Raw genomic sequence first — 23,301 nt, 5'->3', positions numbered from 1 at the left:
ATATTGCCAAGATAACTTTATAACATTGAGATACTCAAAATGCTTTTTAAAATCATGTTGATGTCATTCACTCCCTATGCCTTAGTAGCACACCTTACTCAGAGTGGATACTCAGAAACGATTAAGTCTGAGTTAAGCCTTAACATCCCTTTTTCTATGAGGCCTTGAACATCCTCATTTTCCAGCAGCAAAGGCCCAAGCAAGGGAGTAGCAGTGAAAATTGGTTGCCTTACAGAAAAAAAAAAAAAAAAAAAAGACCCTAAAAATCACTTTCCAATCACCATTAGTAGATGCAATTACATCTCAGATTTAACAGCTGCAGCAGAACGAGTCCAGTCTTCACTCCTTCAGAGAGTACCTGTGTCACTTGAGAATGTCATTTCATTTATCTGGACCTTGGTACCCTCATCTTAAATGGGGACAATGACCAGATGAGTTCTCAGGTTTCTTCCCAAACTAGTCCACTCCCCCTCCTACCATCACCCCTTGTGGTTTTGTGCGGGGATTTACACTGAAGCCTAATTTGATTCAGCCCTAGGGTCACCCCAACAGGCCAGTGCTATCCATATTGATAACTGGAGATAGAAAGGTGATATTTTGAACAGCCCTAGGATAAATGAGGGTCCATATTAAGCAAGTATTACTCTTCATAAATTAGTACTGATAAATAGCCAAAACCCTTAAGGGAAAAGAGAATTTAAAACAAAACCAAAACACAAAAGTTTCTTTCTCTTTAAAGGAAAATTGCCAAGGATGCAGAAGGAAATGAAGATGATCAAAGATGAGGATGTGCATTTCAACTTGGCTGTGAAGAAGACCCCCTCCTTTCCCCACTGCCTGCAGCCAGTGGCTTCTCGGGGAAAGGCTCCCCAAAGACACCCCTTCCCAGAAGCTCTCCGAGGACCCTTTTCCCAGTTTCGGTATGAACCTCCTCCAGGAGACCTAGATGGGTTCCCCGGGGTCTTCGAAGGAGGGGGGTCTAGGAAACGGAAGAGCATGCCCACAAAGATGCCCTATAACCACCCTGCAGAAGAAGCCACCCTCGCCCTCCACTCCGAGGAGAACAAAAACCGCGGCCTTCCCAACCTCCCTTTGCTATTCCCGCAGCCCCCGCGCCCCAAGTATGACTCTCAGATGATCGACCTGTGCAACGCGGGCTTCCAGTTCTACCGCAGCCTGGAACACCTGGGGGCCAAGCCCGTCAAGCAGGAGCCCATTAAGCCCAGTGCCATGTGGCCCCAGCCGACACCCGCTCCATTCCTGCCCGCTCCCTACCCCTACTACCCCAAACTCCACCCGGGCCTCATGTTCCCCTTCTTCGTGCCCTCGTCCTCGCCCTTCCCCTTCAGCCGGCACGCCTTCCTGCCCAAGCAGCCCCCGGAACCTCTGCTGCCCCGGAAAGCCGAGCCCCAGGAGAGTGAGGAGACCAAGCAGAAAGTGGAGAGGGTGGATGTGAACGTGCAGATCGACGACAGCTATTACGTGGACGTGGGCGGCGCACAGAAGCGCTGGCAGTGCCCCACCTGCGAGAAGTCCTACACCTCCAAGTACAACCTGGTCACCCACATCCTGGGCCACAGCGGGATCAAGCCGCACGCGTGCACGCACTGTGGGAAGCTCTTCAAGCAGCTCAGCCACCTGCACACCCACATGCTGACCCACCAGGGCACGCGACCCCACAAGTGCCAGGTGTGCCACAAGGCCTTCACCCAGACCAGCCACCTGAAGCGCCACATGATGCAGCACAGCGAGGTGAAGCCGCACAACTGCCGCGTGTGTGGCCGCGGCTTCGCCTACCCCAGCGAGCTCAAGGCCCACGAGGCCAAGCACGCCAGCGGGCGCGAGAACATCTGTGTGGAGTGCGGCCTCGACTTCCCCACCCTGGCCCAGCTGAAGAGACACCTCACCACGCACCGGGGCCCCATCCAGTACAACTGCTCCGAGTGCGACAAGACCTTCCAGTACCCGAGCCAGCTGCAGAACCACATGATGAAGCACAAGGACATCCGGCCCTACATCTGCTCCGAGTGCGGCATGGAGTTCGTGCAGCCGCACCACCTCAAGCAGCACTCGCTCACCCACAAGGTACCGCGGGCCCCGGGCGGGGCGGCGGGGGCCTGGGGAAGAGGAGCAGGGGCCCTGAGCAGACCCCTGGGGAGCCGGCGGGGCCTGTCCTGCTCCGCACCTGACCCTGAGGAGCTGGGCAACCCCAGACAAGCGGTCCCTTGGCCAAGCCCTGAGGTCCTTCCTCACGTTTAAATAGGAGAGAACGATTTTCAACCAAGCCCTTTCCCCGCGCCAGCCTCCTAGACTCTAAGGTAGGCCTAGAAATAAATAATGCAGACATTTGCAGAAAAGGATGAGGAAGGATGCTCTCTACCCTACAAGAATCTTGCAGATTCTATTTCTAGAAACTTCATCCAGGGCACTAGCATGAGTGTGCCATCAGACCCTAGATAAGCTCTGTGCCTGGGATGTGCCAGGGAGCACCTTCTAGAGAATTCTCTTGGTCTTCTACTGTTGAAGCAGTGGGAAACAGTCTTTTGGGTTGTTTTCTACCTCAGCGGTGAGACCTGCTTCACACGCAAGCTCTCCAAGGGAAGCGGAGCTTGGCGAGGCCGGCAGGGACTATGCCTCCCTATGTTGATCCCTTGCCTAGTTGGGTGAAGTGCCCTGTGCTTTATATTGCAGGAGGCATGAGAAAGTGTCCTTCTCTGTTTGGTTTTGTTTGATCTTCCCTGTGCTCAGGTCCTCAAGGGGAAATACAGGCCCAAGAGTCTAAGCTTAGCCCAGTTGCAACCATAGCCCTGGAGTCACTCAAGCTGAACTAAAACAAGGCCCTTAGTGGTGTCCCTGAAATCTTACCCCAGCTAAGCCATTGGAACCTGCTTTGAGCCTCTGAGAGGAAGTTTTGCCCCCACTGACTCCTGCTCTCACACCCTTAAACTCAAGTGATTTTCTTGGCAGGAAAGACTTCTAGCAAGCCAGAGTTTCTAAAGCATTCTTTAATTCTGAAATGTCAGCAGAGGACTTTGCCCAGCCAAGATAATGTTTCTGCTGCGCTATAATAGGTTTCACTTGTTAGGTTGGGACAAAGCACAGCATTTTCTGGCTCTGCAGCAGAGATGAAATGTGTGGCTGCCTTGTGGGCTCTGCACAAACAGCTCCTGGCCTACAGGAGGCACCTGCAGATGCCATCCAGAGGGGAGTGCCTGCCAAGTTCAGGAACCGTCAACAAAGGACCCAGACTGAGACTCAGCCGCAGAGGGGACCATTCACTAACTTCAGGGGCTCCTGTATTTGTGGAAAAGGAATCAAAAGTGCTTTTTAGAGTAGATAAAGATCCTGTAAGACGGTAGAAAATGAAGTCAAGGCCAGGCTTGGTGGCTCACACCTGTAATCCCAGCACTTTGGGAGGCCAAGGCAGGCGGATCATGAGGTCAGGAGTTCGAAACCAGGGTGGCCAACATGGTGAAAACCCCGTCTCTACTAAAAATACAAAAATTAGCCAGGCGTGGTGGCAGACGCCTGTAATCCCAGCTACTTGGGAAGCTGAGGCAGGAGAATCACTTGAATCTGGAAGGCTGAGGTTGCAGTGAGCCAAGGCCATGCCACTGCACTCCAGCCTGGGCAACAGAGCAAGCCTCTGTCAAAAAAAAGAAAGAAAGAAAGAAAGAAAGAAAGAAAGAAAGAAAGAAAGAAAGAAAGAAAGAAAGAAAGAAAGAAAGAAAGAAAGAAGGAAGGAAGGAAGGAAGGAAGGAAGGAAGGAAGGAAGGAAGGAAGGAAGGAAGGAAGGAAAGAAAGAAAAGAAAGAAAAGAAAGAAAGAAAATGAAGTCAAAATGGGAGAAACAGCCTGGTGCCTGTAATAAGTTTCATTTGAATTAGAAAACAACAGGCATTTTAATTAGCGGTATCAGCAAACAGTGGGAGGGAGTATTCGTTGAACACTTGCTATGTGACAGGTGTTTCACTCTTCATTTAATCCTCATTTACTTGTCAACAACTGTAAGGGCTACCCCCGATCTGCAGATGAAGACACTGAGGCATGGGAGGTCACTCAGGAATCTCTGACACCAGCACTTGTGTCTTGGCCACTCTGCAGTGAACACTTCCTCTTATCCACCTGCTTCCCTATTCACACCCCTGAACACCTGACGGCCTCTGTCTCTGTGATTTCAATGATCCTATCCGAGAGACAACAGCTTCCTTTGCTGCCTCAAAGTTATGTCCAGGCTCCTGTTCATTTGCACGCTAGGCCAGCCCACAGGTGAATCTTACTTTGGACACAGAATTCTCTTTAAAGAAATCTGCAGTGATTAGTAGAAACTTCTCCTTGGTTTAAGGACAAATGGATCAGAGCCAAGCCCAGAGGAAACCTAAAATATGCTAAAATAAAATCTAAAACCCATTAAGAAAATGTTTTTCATTAATTTTATAATTTTAAACTCAAGTGTTGGGAAATGCACTACATTTAAAAAATTCATCTCCTTAGGCAGAATCAAACTTTAATTTCTAAAGGAGGTTGATTTCTAGGTCTCCTTATTAGCATAAATGCATACTCATGTAACATCATCTGGACTAGACAGTGCTTGAGTTAGAAAGCACTTAGGGTTCTCATGCCCCACCACTTCATCTTGAGATGAGAAGACTTCACTAAAAAAGGCCACAGGACTCATCTAAGGTTTTACAACCAGTAAATAGTTGGGCAGAGACCTGAATCCACCCTTTAATACCATGGGCCCTTCAGAACTGCAGAGTGGTACTTTCTTACCATGCCTCAAAGTAAAGAAATAGAAATATAGGCAGAGAGTCAGAGATGAGCTTGGAATCCCTCCTTCCCTCCTTCAGCCACTATGGTATCAGGGAATATGGATTTCATTAGGTACAGTTGTTAACTAAGTAACTTGTTCTAATCCTATGACAACCTCCAGTTTCGTGCCCTCATTCTCTAAACTTTTCTTTCCAAAAGTCATTCTGGGTCAAGACCTCTTGCAAAGACCTTTGCAAAGAAGTGATGGATAGTCAGGATTAGCTATGGGTCCCTGGAAATGCTCTCAATCGAAGGCCTTAGTTCAAACACACCTTCATGCACAGCAAGGAGACAAGAAAGCATCCTGTCCTGTTTCCTAATTCAGAAAGCTAACTCCTGCCAAATTTCCTTATAAGGAGAAGCTGGCTTAGGGGAGGCTCCATATCCATGTCATGTGGAGGTCAGTGTGGCCTGTGGGAACCCAGGGGACCAACTTGAGAGGGTGATTATCAAGTTGTAATTTACTGAAGTGTGGATATAGTTGTTTTGGGATTTTCGAGTCTATTAATGAGAACCCAAGAGAACACTGGTTTCCATAAGGGAAATGATAATATCAGTTTAGAAGATTTTATTTTTTCATTATCATGAAAGCCGGATTATAGATTCATGTTGCATATCAGCCCACAGTGCTCTTACCAAAAGCCTACTAATCCTCAAGAACTATCACTGGAGACTTAACCCCAGCAGCAGCTGGAGCAACAAAAGCAAAAGCTTTCTTTTCCTTCAATAGTCTGGCTAGTTTATGGTTTTCCGTAGGAAAAAAAAATTACATAATCAACACTTTTCAAGAAAATAGTAATTTATCAAGACTGAAGCTACATTATTTGAAACTCAGCATCTATCACCAAGCTCTTTGTGGGTTTATGTGGCAGACAGGAAAATGAAGGCTGTGATCCTGATGAAAGCATGCTACCTGTCAATCACCACTTTTCTGAATCTTGCCTTCCCGCAGGGTGTGAAGGAGCACAAGTGTGGAATTTGTGGGCGGGAGTTCACCCTGCTGGCCAACATGAAGCGACACGTGCTGATCCACACCAACATCCGCGCCTACCAGTGTCACCTCTGCTACAAGAGCTTCGTCCAGAAGCAGACCCTAAAGGCACACATGATTGTTCACTCTGATGTGAAGCCTTTCAAATGCAAGGTGAGCAGTGGGACCAGGAAGGAACCAGAGAGTTGTGCAAATGCCTGATGGGAAAGGGTCTCCAGGGAGGCTTCCACTCTGTTTCATCAGTGGGGCTCCGGGGGCTCAGAATAGGTCCATGGCCAACCCCAGGTCCTATCTGCCACTCTGTCCCTCCGCACACCCCACTTATGTCATGCCAGGCTGGAGGTCCCTAAGGAGCCTGCCCTGTTTGTCTCACTGTGGCATCAGTGCCCAGGGGTGGAGCCAGGCGCTATGGAAAGGTCTGAGGGTGGAAGGCCCTTTCGGAGAAAGAGGCTGTTAAAGGATGAAGGTGATATGGAGAGCCTTTGTTTTAGAAAGGAGAAAGCAGGTTTAACCTTCTTCCCCATACAAGGCAATGAGCAGGACATAGGAAAGAGTCAGAGAAGCTTCTAGCACAGCCTCCCCGCCTTCTCCTCTTCTCCCCTCCTTGCCTCTTGACTGTAGGGCTGAGCCATACGTGTACTTTGAGGCAGGCTTCCCACAGAGGATGAGAAGGATTCCAAAGCTAGCCCCACCGAGGCCCTCAGAAATGCCTGCTCAGGCTGTGGAATCACTGTGAGCAGTCACTTCAAGTGTCTTTCACTTATTGCTAAGTGCCATGTAGCCCAGGGCTAGCGCGTCTTTGTTAAAATGTCTGTGTTAGGCCAATTTGGTTGGATTCGCATTTCATCAGCTGAGAAAATGTGTGAACTGGAGTTTGTAAAGCCTGAAGCTCTGACAGGCATTACTCAGAAATGCTTCGGCCCCCTGAGGCTGTCCCTACCCCACACCAGTGTTTTCTTTCTCTACTTCTAAAATGACAAAACACTGCGCATGACTGGGCTTAATTCAAGTGATGTATTGGCCAGGTGTCATACGGCCACGAAGAGGGCTGAGGGGGAAGAAGAGGGAAATCACCACATTCAGGTATCATCAGAGCCCTTCTGTTTGAAATGAAGGTTTTCTCTCTCTGCTACTGTGTGCCTAATGGAGTTTAAATGATACCTTCTGCTGATCCATATTCCTGAAGTGGGGTTCCCTGCTTCCAGGGGTTGTTCCTGCTTTAATCCCTCTGCAGTGTGGCCCCACTTGAAGGAATCCCCTGTGAAGCTGACTTCTTTCCTGTGTTGGCAACTCTTGGAAGGGGTGAGGGGTCAGACACCAGAGCTTCCCTAGACCCGTGTGGGCATTGTCCGGAGGTGAGAGAGGGAGGCTTCTCCCTCCAGCCCTTTTCCTGCCACCCACTTCTGTTTCCCCTCCTTTTCTTCACATTTCCAGTGGTTCGAAAGTCAACTTATGTCTGTCTAAAGTGGGAGTAAGCTGCATGCAGCAGAGGCTACATAATTTTCAGGACCCAAGGCAAAATGGAAATGCAAGACTCCTTGTTCAAACATTATTGGGAGTTTCAAGATGGTGAAAGCAGAGCATTAAGCCAGACTCCGGACCTTCCTGATGGTGGCACCTGTGTCGTGTGCCCATGAAGTGAGGCCTAGCTGCATGAGCCCATGGGCTCCACGGGCCTCCTCTTCTCTTTGATTTTCTTCCCACTTCATTGAGCCCCTAGAGCACATCATATGCAACAGAGCTGTTTCTTCTTGCAAAGGGTTTTACTGTCTCCTACAATGGAGGTACAAGTAGGTCTCTTTGCCATTCTTCCTTCCTTGTGATGAGTTTACTCTTGGGCTTCAAGCATGCACTGAATTTTTTAGCTCATCAACTGATGGTGGTGGAGTAAAGTTGCTAAAATATAAAGGGAGCCAGTTACATAGTTTACAATACCCTGAAAATTCACATCTGTCCCATTCAGCCATCTCCTACCTCCGCCTCATCAATTCTGGTCCAGTAGTAGTGGTAAAACCAGGCAGAAAATGTTCCTGAAATATAGGATTATGTCGGGGGCAAAGCCAATGTAGGCTATGTGTAGTTTGAGGGCACAACGGTAGTTCTGCTTCTCTACCCTCAGGGGCTTGGAGGACTTCTGGGCCCAGGTAGTATCTGAGGATCTAGAGGGTTCTCGCTAGTATCAGTGCACAAGAGACTACAAGGTGTTATGTAACCTGGGCCCAGCTTGATGTTTAGGGGCTCCCTTTTATGAACTATGGCTCCTTCTTCCTCTACTCCAATGATGGTGCATGTACATGGTCCAAAAGGTGTCTGATGATCAGGTTTACAGTTCAGAAACTCTGTTTTACCGATTTCTTGAGGTTAGAATAGGCTCCATGTCTGGTCCACACCACCAGAACCCATAGGAGAGCGGTTTATAAAGTAGGATGCCAGCTTTGAAACAATGCACGGCTTAAATTTTACAATGGGAGAGATGGGCCTGGCACAGGAATTGGACTGACCATTTGCAAAGGCTGCTTCTTCCTGGTGGTAAGTCCTCTCAGGAGACCACACTAGAGGTCAGGAGGCTCCCCACAGAGTGTTGTTTATCATCAGACAAAACTAATTGGATGTGAAAGGACCTTCTTGTCAAACAATGGAGAAAGTGGGCCTTCTCCATACTTAGCCATTTGTGAAACAAGAATGAGTGTCAGCCACCTCAACTCAGAGCCCTCTGTCTCCGAGACAGTGCTAAAAGCATAAGCCAGGGCCTTCCTCTCCCTGTCCCCATCTCCCATCAGTGTCACCCTCCTGGGTGCCCTCTTTGTACCATGGCCCTTCTTCCTTCCAACAGACTTGCAGAGCTCGCCTGGGTCTGCAGATGATGTCACAAGGCTCTCTGTGTTTGTAAACTGGATCCAGGTCACACTGGGGGGTGAGCCATCTCAAGGTGCTGTCTGGGTTCTTACTTCCCAGCTGTGCTATGCTAGATTCTTGGAAATTTGGCCTTGGGTGAAGGTTGTTAGGATTTGGGAGTTGAGAGGGGGATGGAGGGCCATTTGCCCATTGCCATGCAGTTCCCAGCCATCAGAGATAAAGGCTGGCTGGCTGCTCAGTGGTGTTGGACTACAAGCCCAGGCAAGTTCAAGGCAACTGGACTTGTGCTTTGTTGCTGTAACAGGGAAGAGCCATCCACTTCATGCCTCGTGATTGACATGGCCAGAAGAGGCAGCCTTCGCTCTCTCCCCTTTACCCAAAAAATCACAGCAAGGAAGAGGCTTTTAGTAACAGATTCTAATTTCTTGGGATTCTTACCATTAAAATTCCTTCTTAACATAAATCCTTCCTCCTGTCTCAATATGAACTGATCTTGCCCGGCCCTGTGCTAGGTGGAAACAGCTATCCCTAGTAAGCAGAAATGTTCACTCACTGTGGGATTAGGCATTAACAATAGGATGGAAAATTAGAGGAGAGGAGAGGTTTCCATTTCATGTTTCTTTTTTTCTTATAAAAAAGTTACTGCCCTTCTGGGCTCTTTTGCTATTGGCTAGACTTCTGGACTCGTGTTTCTTGGAGCCAGCTGGAGTTTTTCCAGAGATCTGCGCCTGTAGACTTAAGCCACTTTTCAGAAATATGCTTCCCAGATTCTGGATAAGCACACAGAGGTTGATTTGGATCCTATCCTTGTAGTGGCCACACTCCATAACAGCAAAGAACCAGCTGCCGTCTTTGGGAAACCTGTCCAGGAAAAGCAGCCATCCAGAATTTCCGGGACAAATTTTCTTTTGAGATGGGTGAAGCCGGGAGCTGCCTAAGTTATGAATCACCAGGTCATCGAAACCTTGTCTGCAGCAGAAGGCTGAAGGCCAGAGGGCAGAGTTGTCAGAAGAGGGATAAAATCTCCCTGCAGAGGGTCTCTACCACTGTTGTCGAACTGACTCCATTTTTCCCTTCACTTTATTTGATGCTTCAAGAAGTAAGAAACCAGATGGGGGGCTCTTAGGGGCCCGGTGCTTGGGGTCAGGCTTTTCAGGCTGGCATGGAGGGGGTTAAGGCAGTGACCAGATAGCAGGCTTTTGGCAGCAAAGCCCTCCTCAGCAGAAGGAAGGATATAGCTGTATGAACTGCCTGCTTAACAATGCCTCACATGTCCCCAGGGGCCCGCCTGCAAATAGATTTCATCTTGCTTTCTCTTGTACTTTTCAAAGCTTCCTGTTTTCTCACGGTCCTTTTGGACAGTTTACAGTCTCTCTCTCCCTCCCTCCCTCTTTCTCCCTTTGAGAAAAGGAACACCCTTCTTATTAAAAGAGAGAGAGGGAGAAGAATGTGCGGGAAGGGCAGTTTCACGGAGGCCATTCTCCTCAGCTGCAGGCTGCAGCTCTGACCTCTCCTCTTTGAATAGGAAAACACAGGCTTCCTGGCGCATCTCACTCAGTTCTGAAGCTCACAGTGGGCTGGTTGGGGCAAGGTAGTATGCTGCTCTGGCTCCAGCCCAGTGGCTGCGCACTGCCATCACCCTGGGTCTCTGACCAGAGCCAGCTTCTCCATGGCTGTCAGCATGGCCACTGGAGTTCATGGCAAGTGTCCGAGGTGCCTCCAGGCCCTGGACCAGGAGGAGAGTGCCAGGAGGCTGGGATGAGGAGGCCCGGAGCACACAGGCATCTGCCAGCTGTTCAAAGGGCAGACTAGGGATGGAGGGGCCAAATCACTGGGCCGTCTCCAATCCCTGAACCTTGGATGAAGACTTTCTTTCCATCCTTATTTCTCAGACCTGGGGCGGGTACAACTATTTGCATTTCTACTACACTTCAAGTAGCCTGGTGGGTATTTACTCAGTGGATGCTTCATTTGGCTCTTCCTTTAATATTCCCCTCATCTTCAAAGAGCTTTCCATTTCTTTAATCTAAAAGAGTCTACTATATACACAAGAATGAGAGTAAAAAGAGCTAATATTTATTGAGCTCTTACTATTTGCCAAGCCCTTCTTGTGAGTTATCTCACTTGATCCTTACAACAACCTTCATAGGAAACAATGATTATTATCAATGTTATACAGAACAGAAAGTGGAACAAGCTCTCTGTCCTTCTGTGTCTTCACCTCCTCTCCCTACTCTGACATCTCAAAGCCTAATAACTCATACAACCCATTTTTAAAGGGCACTTTAAGTACTTGTTTCCATTTTTCATTAAATTTTGAGGTCCACCTCCATCTTAAAAAGCGGGTGGATGGAGAAGCTGAGATTTCATGTTGAGACACACTGATGGTGCTCCTTAGAGCCTCCGAGAGGTCAAGCGGGGGCACACTGGTGGAGATGCCCACTGCACAATGGGATCAGAGCCCTCACCACTCCAGCGGCTTCCTGAACCAACATCCACTCCTATTTTATTCTCCACAGACCTTGGCTGTCGATGATTCAGCAAGTCCTGCTTGGGCACGCTCTTAGCTTCACATCGCATGATTTATGAAAGCCTCGACTTAAACGGCTGCTTTTCCCTGGGGAAGAACCTAGAGATTTGGTGGTCCCTCCCATCCATCCTTCTTCCCCTGGTCTAACTCTCCTCCCCTACTGTGCCAGTTCTGCTCAGGGCTCACATCTCAGACTCCTCCACCCGAAAGCGCCATGCTTCATCGGCCCATCCTCTTTCCCTGGCTTCTCTTCAGTAAGTGTCTAAGAGATTTCTCTCTTGAGACAGACATAACATATCTCCATACACTTGGGTGTTTTCACGTGAGGGCAATCTTCTGAGAAAGATGAGGAGGTCAAGTGTTCTGGATAAGGACCAAAAGGCTTGGTGGCAGGTCCAAGTCTGAGAGGAAGAAGCTAAGTACCTACTACCCAGACATGAATGGAGCCCAGGTATCTCAGGTCCTGGGTTAATTGGCTCTATCCTTCTGCCACTGAGGAGCTTAGTTTGAAAACTAACAGGTTTAGTGGGAAAAGGATGAGAGCTGGTGATGGATGCTTTCTAGAATTTTGCATGAAGTCATGATATTTCCCTGACTTGTTTATTTCCCCCACAGGCACTCATGAAGTGTACTATGTGTGTAGCCCTGTAGCTTGATATTGAGTTGGCTACAAAGAAAAGGAAGTTAGCTCACTGGAGACTACCTGGGATGCTGTTTAGAGCCCAGACACCATTATAATAGGCACACATCTCTGTGCATGGAGCTGGGGAAGGGGAATAGATGGGACCTTGGGGCAGGTGAATTGCAAGGTCTACACTACCCCAAGGTCCCAGAAGGTGTGGCAGCAGCAAGAAGTTGATCATTATCACAACCGTATGGTTACCTTACTTCTGGTGTAAGGTTGACTGAAGTGTCTGCAAATAACTAATGAAGACACTTTGTCTTTGTGTACAACAAAGTGCACTCTACACATTTTTCACAGTTAGGCTAAAATTCCACCCCCTTTACAAAACCCTCTCAGACCAGTTCAGCTTCTAAGGCTTCAGCAACCACAGATAATAACTGAAAGAAGAATTTCTCTCATCATGGGAGCCAAGTGTAGAAGTTGCTTGTCACTTATTTTCAATGACCTCTTTCTGGCCTATAGGACCATGAGACCCGGTTCATGCCTAGACTAGTGCAGTGGCCTAATTGATCTTCTGGCCTTCACTTTCTCTCCCCCTACATTCCTTGTGCTTAACCACTCATGGCTTTTCCTTTGATCAGTTCTTCTGTGGCAATGTTCTCTACCCCTTTCCGCACTCAGCAGATGCTTAATGAGGAGCTGTGATGTGTCAAGCCAATACTAGGCAGGAAATAAATAAAAAAGCAGGCAAAGCTTTAGTGCATGTTGCAGTCTCCTGAGTGAGAACATATCTGAAGCAAATACTGGTTATGCTCAGCAATTGTTTACAGCAGCTTCACTCCAAATAACCAGGATCCATCCCACAAACCAAATGAGGTATGCTTTTTCTAAAAATGACACATGACTGGAAATCTCTAATCTAGAATCTCTAGGTTCAAAGCTTTTTTTTGGTCTGGGATGGTGGCTCGTGCCTGTAATCCCAGCACTTTGGGAGGCTGAGGCAGGTGGATCACTTGAGGTCAGGAGTTTCTGACCAGCCTGGCCAACATGGTGAAATCCCATCTCTACTAAAAATACAAAAATTACCAGGCTCCTGTAATCCCAGATACTTGGGAGGCTGAGGCACGAGAATCACTTGAACCCAGGAGGTGGAGGCTGCAGTGAGCCAAGATGGTGCCACTGAACTCCAGCCTGGGCAACAGAGAAAGACTATGTCTCCAAAGAAAAAAAGCTTTCAGCCATGATTGTGGAGAAGTGGGCAACTTAAGCTGGTAAACATAACTCTAATAGAACTTTTACACATGTGCACAACTGAGCCACAGATTGATACATCTTAATAAGTTATCTCAATTGATAATAAAACGGTCATCTATCCTACAAATTGCTTCTCTTGAGAAAGTTGGAATTAGACAAATTCTGTCATCCTTTTCTCCTCTGAGGTCACTATTTTCAAATGAATATGGTGTGCAGGTGCTCTGTCTGGATGCTGAGCTTGGAACCCCACACAGTAAGCCAAATTCATTCATGCTAGTAAGAGAGAGCAAAGGTGGGGAATTCTCAAACATGAATTACTCAAGAATACAGAGCCAGCCATTCATGATCCATACATGGATCACCTGTGGCAAATGCATAATCCCAGGCTGGCTTCCTCTTATTACCCAGCATTCTTCTAGGCTAATCTCCCCAGATCATCATTTGAGAGGTCTACCCACTCTTTCAAGATGAGCTCAACACTCATCTCTCACAGCCAACTAAAGAAAATGCTGCCTTCATTAATAAAAATTTGGCCCTAAAACTATATCTCAGTAGGAAAGGAAAACTGGTGTAAGCCTCAGAGGATGCCTCATCCTGAGTATCTCTGTATCTGACCACATATCACTGCCCCAGCTCCACTGGCCTCTGAGGTTGGGGAGGGAAAGAGAATGCTCCCCCTTAACATTCTGGTCCAATCACAAACACAAAATCACTCTTTGCATTTCTCCTACCAAAGCTAAAGAAGGGCTGGAATTTCCCTGTTCTAGTAAGGTTTGGGGACAATAAAAGCACCCCCAGAGCAGTCTGCTTCTGGCCTGCACTTTCTACATATACAAAATGACCTGTGAAAAGAAAGTTCTGCTCTTCTTTCAAAAGAAGTTGGTGGACCAGTGGTCCTTCACGTATTTGCACTTTGATGGAAATAGAAAGAATGATGAGAAAGAAAGAGTAAAACATGTTTATTTTTTGTACACCTGAGATAGCACTCTTACTACTTCAAATTTCTACCCAGAGAAAAGACACACTTCTTCCTTGGAGGATTTTTCATTTCTTTTAACTTTGAAATTCATACCAGTAATTAGAAAACGAAACAATTGAAATAGCATTGTCTGAGACAATTTATGTAATAATACAGTGTATTATTTTATTCTCTTCTGCCTGATACAGAAGAGTTGTGCCGGGAGACACACAGTATGGTCTGGTGGTTGGCCATGTGGCCTCTGGCCTCCGATAGCCTGAGTTCATTAACCCGGCTTCAGCACCCACTAGTTGTGTGCCTTGGCCAAGTGACATTAAGTCCTCAGATTGCCCATCTGTAAAATGGGGATGGCAACAGCATCCATCTCATATGATTGGTGTGAGAATTAAGGAAGATAATCCATGGTAGACTTAGAACAATGCCTTCCATATTGCATCATAATCATATTCTTATTATTAAAAGTAGCCACTGCTTTTCAGATCAGCTTGTAGCCACTGCCTTTCAGATCAGCTCTTTTCCTTTTCCAAAGCTTTTATTCAAAAGAAGCTTTACAAGCTTTGATATTTTTACTTTGAATTTAAAGATCTCTGAACTCCAGGAACAAATCTTATGAATCTACCCCTACTTGCTCCAACTCTGAGGCTCCTTCCTGATTTCCTTGGGGACATTTTCCTTGCAAGCAGATTAAAATGCCAAGGTCCAAACAAAAAAGCAGTATCTGTGCTCCGGGGGCCTGGATGGGACTTCACTTAGGCAGAGTAACCTGTGTTCTCATCCCCATCTTCAACAGCTATGTGGGAAGGAATTCAACCGGATGCACAACTTGATGGGCCACATGCACCTGCACTCGGACAGCAAACCCTTCAAGTGCCTCTATTGCCCAAGCAAATTCACCCTGAAGGGGAACCTGACGCGCCACATGAAAGTCAAGCATGGAGTCATGGAGCGGGGCCTTCATTCCCAAGGTAATCACTCTCCTGTGAAGCCCCGTGAGTCAGTCCAGTGAAAAACGAATGGGAGCTGAATTCGTTTTATGGGGCATTACCTTGAGGGTTATTCTTGTCAAGACCAGAGCAGAGTAACAGGAGTAGTTTTACGATGTTACTAGAAAAAATCTGATGCTAATTTCTGAAGGTAGTAAGTACAGGTGACTTAGAGGACATTGGACCATCAGCATGATGCCAGTCGGTACCAATATTGGTTCCTTTGTTCCAGACACTACATGAGATGCCTTGCTGCTAATGTCCATGGCAACTCCAGATTGGAAGAACTTCTGTTATTTCTATTTTACAGTGGGGGAATGAAGGCTTCAAGAGATCAATTTGCCCACAGTTGCTCTGCTGAAAAGCAGCAGAGTCAAGATTTGAACCTCGGCCTTTCTGACTCTGCAGCCTTGATTGTACCCACTTCATGGCATTGCTGTTAATAAGCACACAATTTTTCTTTCCTTTTTAGAAAATAGATGTGCAAGCCCTACTGTTGGCAGAAGTGTGTTGGTAGCAGGCTAGGTCTTTCTAACTTGTTCATGACCAGACACACCCAAGGACAATTTTGTGCTTGGTAGGTAGGGCTGATTGGCCCATATGCAGAGCAGGGGTTTACACCCTACTGAGTCCTCACTAAACTAATGAAAAGTTCTTACCGCCTTTACCTGCTCAGTCCCAGGGCCCTTGGCAATGAAGGGTTTGTGTTCTAGATCTACTGAATTCAGCAGGGTTGCTCCTTAATCACCTAATCGACCAGTCCTTCAATAAACAGGAAATAAATGCACCTGTGTCCAAAGCGGTGCACTACACACAGCGGCCGATACTAGGGGAAGGACACGGTCTGCCCTCTAGGATGTCTGTGCGTGGGGAGAAGACAGGTTTACATGTAATTTACAAAATCATATTAACAGCTTTTCGGTCACTAGTATGATCAAAGCACAGGGTGAGACACCTTAGGGACATTATTGCTTGTCCCTACAATGTTATTCTCATTTTATGTAAGAGGAGACCAAAGCCTAGAGGCATTAGATAAATTCCTCAAGGTCAAACAGCAAGTCTGAAGACAGAACTGGGATTCCCAGTTAATGATTTCTGAATCAAGCCAGTGCTCATTACCCTAGGCAGAAACATGGGGTAATTTGTTTGTGTGCTGTTTCACTCACCCACTTACAAAAGAGATGGTCGAGTGGGCATGCGTATTCATAAATAGATACACATATGAGCACCCAGCGTGAAACAAAATGATTGTAGCTTTCAGGTTTTTCACGGTACCCACTGAGTTTCTAGTGACTCCTGGATGACAGGGAGCTGTGGTCACAAAACAAGGCCTGGAGCTTGTGCAAAATCCCTGAAAAACATCCTAGTCAAAACAGAAACAACTTTACTTTTCCTGCAAATGTTTTTCTCCTGCACTATTCACTGAATTTCTAGTTGCCTGAGCCACCTCCCCAAACTAGGCCTGGATTTTTCCAGAAGAGGTGAGGTTTGCTCGGTCATCAGGACGAGTAACATACAAATCAATGAGGAGACCACACTCCATTTGAAAGCACGACCTGGTTGCCATGACTTACCCCACACTGATACTCAAATCCTAAAAGGCACCTAACAGCTCTGTTGTTCTGGAAAAATAACTATTCAGAGAGTTGCTTTGAAAAATTTTAACAGACTTTCAACAATCTTGGTGTTTTCATCTACAAAGGGTATTAGCTTTTATTTTTCACTCTAGCTTTTGAAGTGGCTCAAAAATCATTAAAAAGATCTTTCCTGTCCCCTGACAAGATTAAAGATACAGAAAGCTTCATCGCCTGACAGCATCATAAAGTGAGTGAAGTTGGACATCATCGCCTCTACCCTTCTTTTTTGTTCACCCCCCCCCCCACCGCAGAAGCCTGGTCTGGTTGCATCCTGGGTTCCCTCCCTTCCTGTTGCTCCTCCTCAGTGTCCAGCCCGTCCCTGAAGGCCTGACTATTGGCTCATCAAAGGCCAAGGCCTTAAAGATAGGATCAAATGAAACTGCCATGCTGAAAAGCCCATCCCTACAGCCCTGCAAAGTAAAGCCAAAAGTGTGGTCTTCTCAGCAGGTGCAGTGGCTCACCGAGAATCACTGCGGTGAATTACTTCTCGGTGTTGTGGTAATCCCAGCACTTTGGGAGGCCAAGGCGGGTGAATCACCTGAGCTCAGGAGTTGGAGATCAGCCTGACCAGCATGGAGAAACCCTGTCTCTACAAAAAAATACAAAGCTAGCCAGGCGTGGTGGCACACGCCTGTAATTCCAGCTACTCGGGAAGCTCAGGCAGGAGAATCGCTTGTACCCTGGAGGTGGAGGTTGCAGTGAGCCCAGTTTGCACCACTGTACTCCAGCCTGGGTGACAGAGAGAGAGTCCGTCTGAAAAAAAATATGAGGCCTTCTCGAATCACTGTGCCCAACAGCAGGGACACTCGTTGTCAGACACAGGGACTGTGTGAACTCCTCAGAGGACCTCTGCATGCCATCTCTACCCTGTCTATGAGTAGGCTGTTGGCATAGGGCCCACAGTCATGGGGTGGTGTCTGCTGCCCCAAATGGGATCTCTTTGTTTTGTTCAAGGTGAAAATACCTTTATTATCGATTTACTTTTTTCTTATGCTAAAACATATGCTCATGGTTAAAAAAAACAACAACAGTCATACATTAAAAGTTAAAAGAAAATGTTCATTGATTTTAAGATTTTGACATACCTCTTTCCGGACATTTTTTAATAGAGGTAGTTAACTAGATATAATTAGGTCTGTACTATAAATAAATAAATATACCCACACATACATACGTATATATTTTGTTTTTACTTAAAATACATAACCAATACCTTTTTATGATCATTAGTAGATCTCTACATCACCTATACATGGCTCACTATATGGATATATCATTATTTATTTAACCAAGCCCCTATTGTTAAATACAAACATTTTTCACAGTTTGACTGTGATGAAAAATATGGTGATAAGCATCCACACACATGTGTTTTGTCCGCCTGCCTGCCTATTTTTTCAGTTTAAATTCGCAGTAGCATACTTGCTAAATCAAAGCTTATTTTTAGAGGTTTTGGTGCATATTGCCAAATTCACCTTAAAGGGATTAACCCAATTTAATGCTGTCTGTGACAAGCCTCCCATCACCACATCCTTACTGGGAATGATCTATCTTTAAAATATGCGATCAGAATATATTAAACGGCCCCAGGCTGCTCCCCCTCCTCGAGGCCCCATTTGTGCAGTATTTCCTCAGGTGCATGAATTTTCGCTCTGCTCTCATAGGTCTGGGAAGGGGGAGAATCGCCCTGGCACAGACAGCCGGCGTCCTGAGGAGTCTGGAGCAAGAGGAGCCCTTTGACCTCTCTCAGAAGCGCCGGGTCCAGGGGCCCGTGTTCCAATCAGACGGGGAGAGTGCCCGGGGCAGCCCCTGCCACGAGGAGGAAGAGGAGGACAACTGCTACGAGGTGGAGCCCTACAGCCCCGGCCTGGCCCCGCAGAGCCAGCAGCTCTGCACACCTGAGGATCTGTCCACCAAACCCCAGCCCGCCCCCGAGGTGCTGGAGGAAGTCTGCAAGGAGAAGGAGGAAGCGTCCAAGGAAGAATGGGAGGAGAGGAGCAAGGGCGACCTCGGGGCAGAGGGCGGCCAGGAGAGAGATTGTGCCGGCAGAGAGGAGTGTCTCAGCCTCAGGGCTTTTCCGAGCACCCGGCGGGGCCCCTCTTTTTCCGATTACTTATACTTCAAGCACAGAGATGAGAGTTTGAAAGAATTACTGGAGAGGAAAATGGAAAAACAAGCAATGCTTTTAGGTGTCTAAGTGGACAGTTTTAAAATTACGTTTGGAAAATGAGAACGAGGCAGTTCAACTATAGCCTTCTGCATGAACTGTCATTTTCTGGGGACTGGTGAATAGGACCAATCTCTGCAAATGGCTTAGACTAAATGAGCAGGGATGTAGGGAATGTAAAGGCTTCTCAGGTCATTCCCGGGGCCGTGATGCCTGTCACGCATGTACAGGGTCTTCTTCGGTGGTATTTTATGCATCGCCAGTATAACAAACTGTGCATGTTCTTTTAGATATCTAATTATAAGTTGATGCCGAGGTGCTTTTAGAAATTCTGTTTTCATTTGATTAATATGCAATACATGGTAAATTTCTAATTGCAAAAATATGGTGCTTGAAGTGTCACCTTATGAATAACTGTTTAGGTGAATTTGTGAAGGTTATAATATTTTGCAGATAGATGAAAATATTAGTAGTTGTATATATAAATATAGCCTTTATTCTATAACCAAAAATGTCAGAAATGGCACGGGAGGATGAGCTAGTGAAGAGAATGCTCTCAAGCAGTTGCTGCAGATATAAGGTAAAATTTCAGGAGAAGAATAATTTTTGACTAAGGGAAACGGGCAATACTTAAATTCCTGCTTAGAATACTCAGATTCTCTTGTTCTGTGTCGGCTGTCTTCGTCAGACTGGGCATTTGGAGCATTTTTTTCAAGATGATCTGATGATGTTCAGAGTCCTGTCTCCTCAGATAAGCCCCCACTTCTTAAGCAGAGCTCCCTCCTGGAGACCATTGCTGTCTTGCTCTGAGGCCTCATGCCCCATAAGACAGATGCAGGGGTCAGGCATGGTGATTCATGCCTGTAATCCCAGCACTTTGGTAGTTCGAGGCAGGCGGATCACTTGATGTCAGGCGTTTGAGACCAGCCTGGCCAACATGGTGAAACTCCATCTCTACTAAAAATACAAAAAACAGCTGGGCATGGTGGCAGGTACCTGTAGTCCCAGCTACTCAGGAGGCTGAGGCAGGAGAATTGCTTGAACCCAGGAGACAGAGGTTGCAGTGAGCTGAGATCTCACCACTTCACTATAACCTAAGTGACAAAGTGAGACTCTGCCTCAACAAAAAAAAAAAGGAAAGAAAGAAAGAAAGAAAAGAAAAAGGACAAATGCAGAAAGAGGTGTCACCAGCTAGCCAGTGAGCAGGGGGCTTTCTCCTAGAGCTAGGGGTGGAGGGGTGACCCCAGAGAATTTTCCTAGAAATCTAAGCTCTGACTTATTTGGGGTACTAGAATAGTTGTCAGCTGATCATTAGTAAAGAAGACTATGGACTGTGTTCTCAATGCTGGCTGAACATTAGAATCATCCGGGAGAGCCTTTAAACAAACACACACACACACACACACACACACCCCAAACCAAGGCCTCACCTCTTGTGATTCTGATTTAATTGGTCTGGAGTGGAGCCCCAGAACTGGAATTTTCCAAATTGCTCTAGGTGATTCTTATGTGCAGCCAAGATTGAGAAGATTGAGGGGATTAAAATAGAACTCACCATTTCTGTGACTTCCAGGACACCTCCCAGGGACTTCATAAGTATTTCTGTTCTTAGCCTCACACTCATTAAGGTTGAGAATAGGAGACTTCACAATTATACTGCTGACTTAGGCCTTCCTCCCTGTCTGTAAGAACCTTGTAAGGGGACACACACTCTATACATAGATACACACTTTTTACATTATACTAGAAGATGATGCCTCCAATGTTTATGGTCACTTACAATGTTGAAAAATGCACGACTGGCCTATGGTGACTCATTATTTCTTCCCAGATGCTTGAACCATGATGCCAGTGAGTGGAAATGACTCTATTGGGTGGGTTGGGCCCAGCAGGTTGGCCTTACTTAGGCACTGGCACTGAGAAAAGCAATACTGACCGGGTGTCGTGTACGTGTGACTGCCCATAAGCAATAACCCTCTGGTACTGTGTCTGTTTATGGGAAAACCTCTTGGTTGGTAGTTTCGACTCTTATTTGTAGAGCTAGGTACTGGTTATTATTGTGCTTCATCCTATCCCATGTCCATCTCCAACTGCTGGGGGCTGGCCTTTTCTGTAGGCCAAGGTGCTGCCCTGTCAGCCCCACCTGGTTGTCATCACTCACCCGTGTGTTTTGTCCATTTCTGACCCATTTCCCCTGCCACCTTGCCTAAAGCTTCTCCTGTCAGCCTCCCCACCACCATGAAGTGCTAAGGCTACTATGTCCTACAGTAAGGGCACCTGCAAAGGAGATGGTGAGGAGAAGACTGTGGGCTTCTGTGGTTACAAGCACAACTCTGGGTCAAAAACCCATTCTCAGAAGGGCAAGTCCCTTCCACTCGCTATTAATATAGCTCCTCAGTGCCTCTGATAAAATTGCCCAGGAGGTTGGCAAAGTGGCCTGGGAGGCCTCCAACTGTTAGGGTCCAGTTACACATTTATCCACCCTGTGGCCATGTGTTGAGGACCTACGCATGTGCTGTGTTTGACTACAGGTGCTGCAGACTGCCATTTGGTTCTATGTATCCCTGGCTGGAATGGGAACCAGGAAATTCTAGAATAACAGGCTCTAGTCCTTTCCACCCAAAACAAACCACGTTGGAATGTTTGAGGGATCCGTTAATGTTGAGATGGAGAGAGTATGGTCTAGAATGATGGTTTTCAGATTGTGTTTAGAGGAGCCAGAGGTGATCTGTAGGCCTCCGAAGAGTGGTTAGGGGAGGAGAAACTCTCTACTCCCACACCCCCCTCACTCCAAGCAGCTCAAGTTCCATCTGATTTACACATTAACATTCTAAGTAAAATTTTATTTGGAGAGAGATAAAAGGTCTAGGAGATGTAAATTTGTTATGGAGTGTATTCCAGGGCCTGTTTTTAGTTGTTGACTCTGGGCATAAGACACTTGATTAGATCTAACCGGATGGTTAATACAGCATTAACCTTCTGAGCACCAAGGCTAAAACCTTGGTTTTGTATGCTGTTGAGTGACCAACATCCTGGATTGCCTGGGGCGATCCTGGTTTAGACCTGTTGTCCCAGGATAATTATTCAAGTGTCACTTTAATTCTCAAAAATATTCCATTTTGGGTGAGAAATTACATGGACACCCTATGCATGAGCACAGAGTTAAGGTAAGGGTTTGCCAACCTTGCCTAATGAGCTGATGAACCAGAAGGCAAGCCCTGAAGGAGAAGACAAGCCTTCCAAGATTACCAGCACTCCAAAACCAGAATATCACATTGTGAGACTCTGAAAATAGGTCACTACCAAATGCTTTCCAGCTTTTTGACCACTGTCACTTTGAACCAATCAGTGGACCAGCCAACTGGCATATTTCTCTTTTATTCTTTTTATTCATCCCTATGATTACTCCTCATGTTGCCTTTCAATTCCTCTTTCATTTTTAAAAATTTGACTCCCCACTGGCCATGAGACTAAGGCTGACCTTTCATAAACCCACAAAAGTAACTGGTATATTTGTATATGAGTAGTTGCATGAGAAAGCTCAATGTGCATACTGTATTTATTAAGCCCTGAAGGCATTTAATAAAATATTAACATTGTGTTTTGAATTATGATCTTTGTCTGCTTTGCTGGAACAAAATTATAACAGAGCTAACATTTGAAATCGTTCACATATTTGGACAACATTACACCAAATGTTGATTTTGTACAGAACTCTGGCTTGCTATTTAAAAACTAAAACTCTTAAGCATATAGCAGCCCAAGTTGTGAGTATTGCTTCCTGTTTCACTGAAAAAGCAGTTTACCTGAAAAGAGCATGTAACCTATATTTTGTTAATTTAAGCAAATAAAGACATGTTGAAAAAGCTGAGTTAATTATTTGCAGATACCTGAAATTTTGCAGGGAAGCTGCCATTGTCAACATATCACTCCTGCCATTATGGTTGGTCTCACTCTGCCAGGGTGGTTCCCAGTGCTTGGCTCCTCAGCCCCAGGGATACAAGTGTGTTGGACTCTCCCTCCCTCAGGGCTTCAGAAAGAGATGAATGAATCCCAATCCATCTGCAGGAAGGTGACATCTTCCTCATCCTGTTGCTCTTTCCTATTCAGAAAAAAAATTATTCTGGAAGGGTGTTACAGGCAAGTGAGAGGTGAAGGCAGGATTGTCTCATTCTGACTCACATTCTTTGTAAAATAAAGTTCAACAAAGAAACAGTAGATGCTATAAGCAAAAGCTCCAATCTGCTCCCGGGTGGCCTGTGTTCAGAGCCCAGCTCTCCCGCTTCCAATCTTTGGGAGCTGCAACCCGTTCATGAACTACTTTGTGCCTCATTTCCTTATCTGTAAGATGGGACCAGGAAGTCTACCTTTTTCACTGGGTTGTTGAAATGACTTAAAACATGCAAGACAATGTGGAATGTGCTGGATTCACAGTGATGCTGTGTTAAGAATTTCACTGGGTTGTTGA

General features: G+C 46.4%; 1 protein-coding gene across 2 annotated transcripts in view; it reads left to right on the top strand.

The window, feature by feature from the left end:
- ZNF366 (zinc finger protein 366) overlaps positions 1-22,704 on the top strand; it is a 66,080-nt gene extending 43,376 nt beyond the window's left edge. Inside the window, exons 2-5 of one of the 2 annotated variants that reach the window (XM_017527613.1) lie at positions 740-2,085; positions 5,764-5,955; positions 14,837-15,011; positions 18,331-22,704. In XM_017527613.1, the coding sequence (XP_017383102.1) occupies positions 754-2,085; positions 5,764-5,955; positions 14,837-15,011; positions 18,331-18,863 (2,232 nt within the window). In that variant the 5' untranslated portion in view covers positions 740-753 and the 3' untranslated portion in view covers positions 18,864-22,704. The remainder of the gene's footprint in view (positions 1-739; positions 2,086-5,763; positions 5,956-14,836; positions 15,012-18,330) is intronic. The other variant, XM_017527612.2, reaches the window with a different exon arrangement.
- The last annotated feature ends 597 nt before the right edge of the window (positions 22,705-23,301 follow it).

Source organism: Cebus imitator, unplaced genomic scaffold, assembly GCF_001604975.1.
Source record: "Cebus imitator isolate Cc_AM_T3 unplaced genomic scaffold, Cebus_imitator-1.0 Scaffold50, whole genome shotgun sequence".
Classification (NCBI taxonomy): domain Eukaryota; kingdom Metazoa; phylum Chordata; class Mammalia; order Primates; family Cebidae; genus Cebus; species Cebus imitator.
Note: the sequence above shows the minus strand (reverse complement) of the source record. Positions and strands in the feature narration are given on the sequence as shown.